At 41.2% G+C, this 10,341-nt stretch overlaps 1 protein-coding gene across 1 annotated transcript; it reads left to right on the top strand.

The window, feature by feature from the left end:
• Positions 1-569: 569 nt before the first annotated feature.
• Positions 570-7,878, top strand: LOC139025990 (zinc finger protein 180-like). The gene is made up of 2 exons (XM_070441266.1): positions 570-745; positions 7,029-7,878. The coding sequence occupies exons 1-2, from the start codon at positions 622-624 to the stop codon at positions 7,700-7,702; spliced, it is 798 nt and encodes a 265-aa protein (XP_070297367.1). The 5' UTR covers positions 570-621; the 3' UTR covers positions 7,703-7,878.
• Positions 7,879-10,341: the final 2,463 nt, after the last annotated feature.

Raw genomic sequence — 10,341 nt, forward strand, 5'->3', positions numbered from 1 at the left:
TAGTTACTAGAACATAAATTGCTAATGTATGATGTAAAAGGTGGATTTTATGATGTAATGTCAACTTTATACATTTCTATCCCCGGGACCAAAAACTCATGCTTCCTGCATTGAACTTGTCTGCACATTTTAAATATACGTTTTACTCAACTGCGTTACCCACTCCAGTCAACAGATGGCGGTCTGCGACTTTAAGGCAATGCTGTTAGTGTGACGTATAATCTAGTGGACGGAACGCTTCTTTCAACAGCAGCAACAGTCAGCCACCTCGGTAGCTTGCTAGACAAACTAGCCGAACCAATAAAGCTCTTTAGATGCTTTCGTGTATATTAGTCACTTTGTTTTAAACCCACTTCTGTTGTCTAGTTAATTATCCGATTTAATTTCATATTTACTTTGTTGTTTTTGGTCAGCTAGCGGGCTGGTTAAGTTAGCCTAGCTAGCTAACATCCCCGAACATGAGGTCACTAAGCTACTCTCCTGTTAAAGAAGAGAAAGACGTTTCAGTGAAAGAAGAGGAAGACGCGTTCAGAGTGAAAGAGAGGAGGGTGTTACAGTAAAAGAAGAGGAGGAAGAGAAAGAGGAAATGCAGTTTTTGGAGTGAAAGAGGAGGATTGGGAGATGACTGTCACATCCAAAAATGAGGAGGAAGAAGAGGAGGAAACTGGATATTTGGGCCAAGTTTCCCAAAGGCATCTTAAGGCATCCGATGGTTCTAACGATGAACGTGCCCTGGTTAACACTAGTAAGTAACTGTCTTAAATAGTTGTTGAAGTGATGTTTGGTATTAAAGGGGAAATCTGCAATTGTTACATCCATATTGTGACTTTTAAATTATTTATTTATAGCCATTGTTTCTTGAAGAATATAACACATGTCTCATGAGCTTAGTTCAACTGTTGTACCACATCAGAACCCCAAATAAGCTTTTTTTACTCCAATGTTTAGAAACAATGTAAACCAACACTGTATAGCCTCAACATGGTTAAAACTATAATGTTGTTATCATGGATGGTCAGTCCTTGCATCCATAGGTCTGTCTATGAATTTGAGAGTAGTTAAATTATAGGACTATTTCTCTCTATACGATTTGTATTTCAAATACATTTAACTATTGGATGTTCTTATAGGCACTTTAGTATTGCCAGTGTAACAGTATAGCTTCCATCCCTCTCCTCGCTCCTACCTGGGCTCGAACCAGGAACACATCGACAACAGCCACCCTCGAAGCAGCGTTACCCATGCAGAAAAAGGGGAACAACTACTCCAAGTCTCAGAGCGAGTGACGTTTGAAACGCTATTAGCGCACACCCCACTAACTAGCTAGCCATTTCACATCTGTTACACCAGCCTAATCTCGGGAGTTGATATGCTTGAAGTCATAAACAGCGCAATAGCTGCTGGCAAACGCACGAAAGTGCTGTTTGAATGAATGATTACCAGCCTGCTGCTGCCTACCATCGCTCAGTCGGACTGCTCTATCAAATCATAGACTTAATTATAACATAATAACACACCTAAATACGAGCCTTTGGTCATTAATATGGTCGAATCCGGAAACTATCATTTCGAAAACAAAACGTTTATTCTTTCAGTGAAATACGGAACCGTTCCATATCTTATCTAACGGATGGCATCCCTAAGTCTAAATATTCTTGTTACATTGTACAACGTTCAATGTTATGTCATAATTATGTACAATTCTGGCAAATTAATTACGGCCTTTGTTAGGAATAAATGGACTTCACACAGTTCGCAATGAGCCAGGCGGCCCAAACTGCTGCATATACCCTGACTGCTTGCACGGAACGCAAGAGAAGTGACAATTTCCCTGTTATAAGAAATTAATGTTAGCAGGCAATATTAACTAAATATGCAGGTTTAAAAATATATACTTGTGTATTGATTTTAAAGAAAGGCATTGATGTTTATGATTAGGTACATTGGTGCAGCGACGGTGCTTTTTTCGCAAATGCGCTTGTTAAATCATCACCGTTTGTCGAAGTAGGCACATCGATTATATGCAACGCAGGACACGCTAGATAAACTAGTAATATCATCAACCATGTGTAGTTAACTAGTGATTATGTTAAGATTGATTGTTTTTTATAAGATAAGTTTAATGCTAGCTAGCAACTTACCTTGGCTTCTTGCTGCCCTCGCGTAACAGGTAGTCAGCCTGCCACGCAGGCTCCTCGTGGAGTGCAATGTAAGGCAGGTGGTTAGAGCGTTGAACTAGTAACCGGAAGATTGCAAAAAAAGAATCCCCTAGCTGACGAGGTAAAAATCTGTCGTTCTGCCCCTGAACAAGGCAGTTAACCCACCGTTCCTAGGCTGTCATTGAAAATAAGAATGTGTTCTCAACTGACTTGCCTAGTTAAATAAAGGTGTAAAAAAATCGGCCAATTCGGTGTCCAAAAATACAGATTTCCGATTGTTATGAAAACTTGAAATCGGCCCTAATCAATCGGCCATTACGATTAATCGGTCGACCTCTAGTTTAGTATCCTGTTACCCTCTTCCTGTTGAACCAGGAGATGTAAGGATAGGAGAGAAGGAGGGTCCAAAGTGGGGTATATATCCTTGTGATGGTGAGAACATGTTTTAGTCTGAATTACAGCTGTAACAACCCTTTGGGAAGAATTAAACTTGGTTAAGCTTCTCTAGTGTCCGTGAGTTATTTACTCTGAAAAATGATAACCTAACACTATAATTACTGTTCCCTGAAGGAGGGAAATGAGGTACAACACCTGTTTGGCCCCACCCCTTCCTGGGTCGGTAAAGAGCGGTATTTTATTTAAGGAATAAATCCGAGCCTCACGCTCATCACCTGTAGAAGGCGGGGCTTCCAGCGAGGCGTGAATTTAATAGTATGTTGTACCTAGTTCCCCTCCTTCGGGGAACAGTAGTTATAGTCATAATACTGGATCTTGCTGTCATTTAGTGGCTCCTTATGTTACGCTAGGAAAACAGTTTTCATGGGCACAGAAATATTAATTAATTTTACAGTTTGCTCAATCCAATGGTTTTTAACAGAGTCATCTTGTAATCCAAGATGGCGTAGCAGTAAGACATGTTTGTTGTAAATGTTATGTTTTTTTCATCTTTTTTTGTATGTATTGCAATATATTTCACTCTCTTTTTCCATTTTTAAATTAAATATACCTTCCGGCAACCTGCCTCACCCAATGTGATATGGATCTGCAATTTTTTTTTAGACCTTATAGCTAGAACCTCCATCAGAAGCTAACCAGCTAATTAGCTACTAGCTATTTAGTCATTGTTAGCCACTGCTATCGGACTTTACCTTTTTAGCTCAGACACCAGCCGCTTTTAGCCTGGATAATACCTGCCAGTCTGCACAGCGCGATATCAACCCTGAGCATATCGGACTGTTTTTCTCCACTACATCACCGTATTCCTGCCGTAAGCTCTGAACCATTACAACGATAATCGCAGCTAGCTAGCTGCTACCGAGTGGCCCAGCCTCGAAGCTAGCCTTGAGCCAGGCCCATCTCCCGGCCTGCTCAGTGGACCCATAATCACTCGGCTACACAGCTGATGCCTCCCAGACTCTTCACTAAGCCACTACATCACCTGATTCCTGCCGTAAGTTCTGGACCTTTGCACCGGATTGGCTATAGTGGCTAATACCCTTGTGCCGAAGCTAGCACCAGTTAGCCTCGAGCCAGGTGCATCTCCCGGCTAGAAAACAAAATTACTCCAGCTACAATACCTCTTTTGCCAATTGGCCTGGACCCTTTGTCGACACTGAGCACCGCTGATCCATCACGACTGGTCTGCCGACGCAATTCCGTCTGATGTGCCCTCAACCGGCATTTGCCAGACGTCAATGACGCCCTTGTCCCGAAGCTAGCACCAGTTAGCGTCGAGCCAGGCTCATCTCCCGGCTAGCATAGTAATGACTACCTAACGGCTTCCCTGGTTCATATATTGCTGTTCACTGGACCCTATGATCACTTGGGTACATAGCTGATGCCTATTGGACTGTTCATTAACCTCTCTGGGGTAGGTGGGACGCAATCGTCCCACCTGGCCAATAGCCAGGGAAAATACAGAGCGCCATATTCAAATAAAATGATATAAAAATCATACTTTCATTAAATCACACATGTAAGATACCAAATTAAAGCTACACCCGTTGTGAATCCAGCCAACATGTCAGATTTCAAAAAGGCTTTTCGGCGAAAGCATAAGATGCTATTATCTGATGATAGCACAACAGTAAACAAAGAGAGTAGCATATTTCAACACTGCAGGCACGACACAAAACGCAGAAATAAAAAATATAATTCATGCCTTTGACGAAATTCTTTTGTTGGCACTCCAATATGTCCCATAAACATCACAAATGTTAATTTTGTTCGATTAATTCCGTCGATATATATCCAAAATGTCCATTTATTTGGCGCGTTTCATCCAGAAAAACACAGCTTCCAACTTGCGCAACGTCACTACAAAATATATCAAAAGTTACATGTAAACTTTACCAAAACATTTCAAACTACTTTTGTAATACAACGTTAGGTATTTTTAAACGTTAATAATCGATCAATTTGAAGACCGGATGATCTGTGTTCAATACAAAAAGAAAACAAACTGACGCAACTTTTTTGGTTATGTGCCTCTCTCAAACAATTTACTTCAAGTGACCCTCATTTACGATGGCCGTACTTCTTCATTACACAAAGGAATAACCTCAACCAATTTCCAAAGACTGGTGACATCCAGTGGAAGCGGTAGGAACTGCAAACAAGTCCCTTAGAAATCTGGTGTCCCAATGAAAACCCATTGAAAAGACAGTGACCTCAAAAAAATTAAAATTCTGAATGGTTTGTCCCTTGGGTTTTGCCTGCTACATAAGTTATGTTATTCTCACAGACATGATTCAAACAGTTTTAGAAACTTCAGAGTGTTTTCTATCCAAATCTACTAATAATATGCATATCTTATATTCTGGGGATGAGTAGCAGGCAGTTGAATTTTGGCATGCTATTTATCCAAAAGTGAAAATGCTGCCCCCTACCCCGAAGAAGTTAATCACGGTACTCCATTTTGTTTATTTTGTTTCTGTCGGCCCCAGCCTCGAACTCAGGCCCTGTGTGTAGTTAACTGACCCTCTCTGCCCATTCATTGCCATTTTACCAGTTGTTGTCTTAGCTGATTAACTGTTGTCTTACCCGTTGTTGTCTTAGCTAGCTCTCCCAATCAACACCTGTGATTGCTTTATGCCTCGCTTTATGTCTCTCTAATGTCAATCTGCCTTGTATACTGTTGTTTAGGGTAGTTATCATTGTTTTATTTTACTGCGGAGCCCCTAGTCCCACTCAACATGGCTCAGTGAACTCTTTTGTCCCACCTCCCACACGTGCGGTGATCTCACCGAGCATAACTGGTGCATCCAGAGATGCAACCTCTCTTATCGTCACTCAATGCCTAGGTTTACCTCCACTGTACCCGCACCCTACCATACCCCTGTCTGTACATTATGCCTTGAATCTATCCTACCACGCCCAGAAATCTGCCCATTTTATTCTCTGTTCACAACGCACTAGACGACCAGTTCTGATAGCCTTTAGCCGTACCCTGATGTTGATGTTCTGACTATCCTACCGATCCTTGACTTCGGCGATGTCATTTACAAAATAGCCTCCAACACTCTACTCAGCAAACTGGATGCAGTCCTTCACAGTGCCATCCGTTTTGTCACCAATGCCCCATATACCACCCACCACTGCGAACTGTATGCTCTTGTCAGCTGGCCCTCACTACATATTCGTTGCCAAACCCACTGGCTCCAGGTCATCTATAAGTCTTTGCTAGGTAAAGTCCCCCCTTATCTCAGCTCGCTGGTCAGCATAGCAACACCTCCTTTGGCCACCTTTCCTTCCAGTTCTCTGCTGCCAATGACTGGAAGGAATTGCAAAAATCGCTGAAGTTGGAGACTTATATCTCCCTCACTAACTTTAAGCATCAGCTATCTGAGCAGCTTACCGATTGCTGCAGCTGTACACAGCCCATCTGTAAATAGGCCACCCAATCTACCTACCTCATCCGCATGTTTTTATTTACTTTTTTTGCTCTTTTGCACACCAGTATTTCTACTTGCACATCATCATCTGCACATCTATAACTCCAGTGTTAATTTGCTAAATTGTAATTACTTTGCTACTACGGCCTATTTATTGCCTTACCTCCGTACTCCATTTGCACACACTGTATATAGATTTTTCTATTGTGTTACTGACTGTACGTTTGTTTATCCCACGTGTAACTCTGTTTTCTTTATCTTGGCCAGGTCACAGTTGTAAATGAGAACATGTTCTCAACTGGCCTACCTGGTTAAATAAAGGTGAAATACAAAAAGTCTTAACTTTATTGACAACACCCAAATGGATACTGTCATTAACGTGATTCTTCAATAATTACACATAATTCTTAATACTATAGCAAACATTATATTAAACAGGACATTCAAACGAAACATACAATTATAATCCAAAGTAGTGTGAAATGTACTCATAAGCAACCTGGAAATGGAGGTTACTCCCCTGAGTTTTCCCCCATTCACATTCAGAATATATTGTGAAAAACTAAAATCTTTGCTCACCATTTTTGCTCCAGGCAGATATAGTACATCCATAACTATCGGTTTCCTCATTAGCGGGGAGGAGTTTATGCAATCAAATTGCCCTCGTGCCGCAATTTTAGCAAACACGGAAAGGGGCCTGTATTGGAGACCAAAAGTCGTCTGGCACACTGCTTAGAGTTTCAACAACATGAATAACTTATTTCTAGTCTACAATCTTAGATGTTACTACTAATGTGAAAACAAGACAAAATATGACTTCTTGCTCATTTTAAGACAATTGTCAAATAATTTTAACATTCATTACAGACATCAATTGTTGTACAACATCATGGCTATGCTGTTGGCATCACCTTTTACACTGGATTACCGCTGGTGTGGGCCTTTAATCATCTGTCTGACTTTGTTGTTCACACAGGAGAGATACGGGACTATCGTGGATCCTCTGGGGAGCGTCAACAACCTCATGATGCTGTAGAGGCAGAGAAGAGTCTCTCTGGGTCAGAACACCTCGATAAACACCTGCAGAAATCCACAGGGAAGAGAACTCACTGCTGCTCTGACTGTGGGAAGAGATTCACCTCCTCATCAGGCATTAAAATTCATCAGAGGATCCACACAGGAGAGAAACCTTTTCGCTGTACTCAATGTGGGAAGAATTTTACAACATCAAGCCATCTGACAGTGCACCAGAGAACACACACAGGAGAGAAATCTTATAGCTGTGATCAATGTGGGAAGAGTTTTGTTCAATCTAGCTCTCTGACAGTGCACCAGAGAACACACACAGGAGAGAAATCTTATAGCTGTGATCAATGTGGTAAGAGTTTTACTACTTCTGGCTATCTGACAGTGCACCAGAGAATACACACAGGAGATAAACCTTATAGCTGTGATCAATGTGGGAAGAGTTTTACTACTTCTGGCTATCTGACAGTGCACCAGAGAATACATACAGGAGATAAACCTTATAGCTGTGATCAATGTGGGAAGAGTTTTGCTCACCGAAGCAACCTGATATCACACCAGAGAACACACACAGGAGAGAAACTTATAGCTGTGACCAGAGATAATCTGATAAAAGAACTCTGACCAATCATCAGAAACTACATGAAGCAGTTGTTTCATGATATCAATTAAATGATGTCACAATGTAGAATGTTTTTAACACTGTAGTAGGAGTATTTTAATGATGTCACAATATAGAATGTTTTAACATTGTAGAAGGAGTATTTTAATGATGTCACAATGTAGAACCCTAAACGTTTGTCCCCTGTTCTATTGATTTCAACATGATATGGATATTAGCCTCGGAAGAAAATCCAGGCTCTGAATTGAAAGAGTACTATTTATGAGATTTAGTAAATACACATTATTCCCAGATTCCATGTGGTTTTTGAGCTGTTAGTTTTAACAGGACGTGCAACCTCATCTCCCTCCTGTCGCACAAATGATTTTAGCATTGTATCGATTAGTTATGACAAAAAAGTGTTGCGTTCCTTTGTTTAGCGACCCCTACATTTAAATGCATCACTCCAAAATGTAGCTGATTGTCTTCTGCAGGTTGTCCTCTAACCAGTGAGGTAAACGATATCTCCATTTCCATGTGTTTTGTTTAGTTGTGTTAGTTTCAACAGCACGAACAACTGATTCCCCCCTAATCGATATCAGTGATTTATTGCTGCTTGTGCAAGTTTTATAAGGAGCTTGTTTAAAAAAATACAAAGAAAATTGATTATTGTGGCCGATGTTTGTGTAAATAGCACATGTTATGTTTATGTTTTCAATTTATCCCAAACTGTTTCTGCATATTGGTTATTGATTTGGACACGTTAAAACTGTGGTTTTGACATTGAGGCTATCCCACCTAGCACAATGTAATTGAAAAAGACGTTGAAAATAAAGACTATGCAGTCAAATATATATATACAGTGAGGGAAAAAATTATTTGATCCCCTGCTGATTTTGTACGTTTGCCCACTGACAAAGAAATTATCAGTCTATAATTTTAATGGTAGGTTTATTTGAACAGTGAGAGACAGAATAACAACAAAATATCCAGAAAAATGCATGTCAAAAAATTTTATAAATTGATTTGCATTTTAATGAGGGAAATAAGTATTTGACCCTTCTCAATCAAAAAGATTTCTGGCTCCCAGGTGTCTTTCATACAGGTAAGCGAACGGAGATTAGGAGCACACTCTTAAAGGGAGTGCTTCCTAATCTCAGTTTCTTACCTGTATAAAAGATACCTGTCCACAGAAGCAATCAATCAGATTCCAAACTCTCCACCATGCCAAGACCAAAGAGCTCTCCAAGGATGTCAGGGACAAGATTGTAGACACTACCAAGCTGGAATGGGCTACAAGACCATCGCCAAGCAGCTTGGTGAGAAGGGTGACAACAGTTTCTGTGATTATTCGCAAATGGAAGAAACACAAAAGAACTGTCAATCTCCCTCAGCCTGGGGCTCCATGCAAGATCTCACCTCGTGGAGTTGCAATGATCATGAGAACGGTGAGGAATCAGCCCAGAACTACACAGGAGGATCTTGTCAATGATCTCAAGGCAGCTGGACCATAGTCATCAAGAAAACAATTGGTAAACCACTATGCCGTGAAGGACTGAAATCCTGCAGCGCCCGCAAGGTCCCCTGCTCAAGAAAGCACATATACATGCCCGTCTGAAGTTTGCCAATGAACATCTGAATGATTCAGAGGACAACTGGGTGAACATGTTGTGGTCAGATGAGACCAAAATGGATTCTTTGGCATCAAACCAACTTGCCGTGTTTGGAGGAGGAGGAATGCTGCCTATGACCCCAAGAAACCATCCCCACCGCTCAAACATGGAGGTGGAAACATTATGCTTTGGGGGTGTTTTTCTGCTAAAGGGACAGGACAACTTCACCGCATCAAAGGACAATGGACGGGCATGTACCGTCAAATCTTGGGTGAAAACCTCCTTCCCTCAGCCAGGTATTGAAAATGGGTCGTGGATTTTTTATTTTTTTATTTTTTATTTACCGTTATTTTACCAGGTAAGTTGACTGAGAACACGTTCTCATTTGGCAGCAACGACCTGGGGAATAGTTACAGGGGAGAGGAGGGGGATGAATGAGCCAATTGTAAACTGGGGATTATTAGGTGACCGTGGATGGTTGAGGCCAGTTGGGAATTTAGCCAGGACACCGGGTTAACACCCCTACTCTTACGATAAGTGCCATGGGATCTTTAATGTGTGGGTATTCCAGCATGACAATGACCCAAAACACACGGCCAAGGCAACAAAGGAGTGGCTCAAGAAGAAGCACATTAAGGTCCTGGAGTGGCCTAGCCAGTCTCCAGACCTTAATCCATAGAAATCTGTGGAGGGAGCTGAAGGTTCGAGTTGCCAAACGTCAGCCTCGAAACCTTAATGACTTGAAGAAGATCTGCAAAGAGGAGTGGGACAAAATCCCTCCTGAGATGTGTGCAAACCTGGTGGCCAACTACAAGAAACGTCTGACCTCTGTGATTGCCAACAAGGGTTTTGCCACCAAGTACTAAGTCATGTTTTGCAGAGGGTCAAATACTTATTTCTCATTAAAATGCAAATCAATTCATAACATTTTTGACATGCGTTTTCTGGATTTTTTTGTTGATATTCTGTCTCTCCACTGTTCAAATAAACCTACCATTAAAATTATAGACTGATCATTTCTTTGTCAGTGGCAAACGTACAAAATCAGC

Source organism: Salvelinus sp. IW2-2015, unplaced genomic scaffold, assembly GCF_002910315.2.
Source record: "Salvelinus sp. IW2-2015 unplaced genomic scaffold, ASM291031v2 Un_scaffold3696, whole genome shotgun sequence".
In the NCBI taxonomy this organism is placed as follows: Eukaryota; Metazoa; Chordata; class Actinopteri; order Salmoniformes; family Salmonidae; genus Salvelinus; species Salvelinus sp. IW2-2015.

Bases quoted from the DNA above. Each gene is read 5' to 3' on its own strand.
- LOC139025990 (XM_070441266.1), top strand. From the start codon at position 622: ATGACTGTCACATCCAAAAATGAGGAGGAAGAAGAGGAGGAAACTGGA. The intron at 746-7,028 runs GTAAGTAACTGT...TTGTTCACACAG, and splicing joins ACGTGCCCTGGTTAACACTA to GAGAGATACGGGACTATCGT.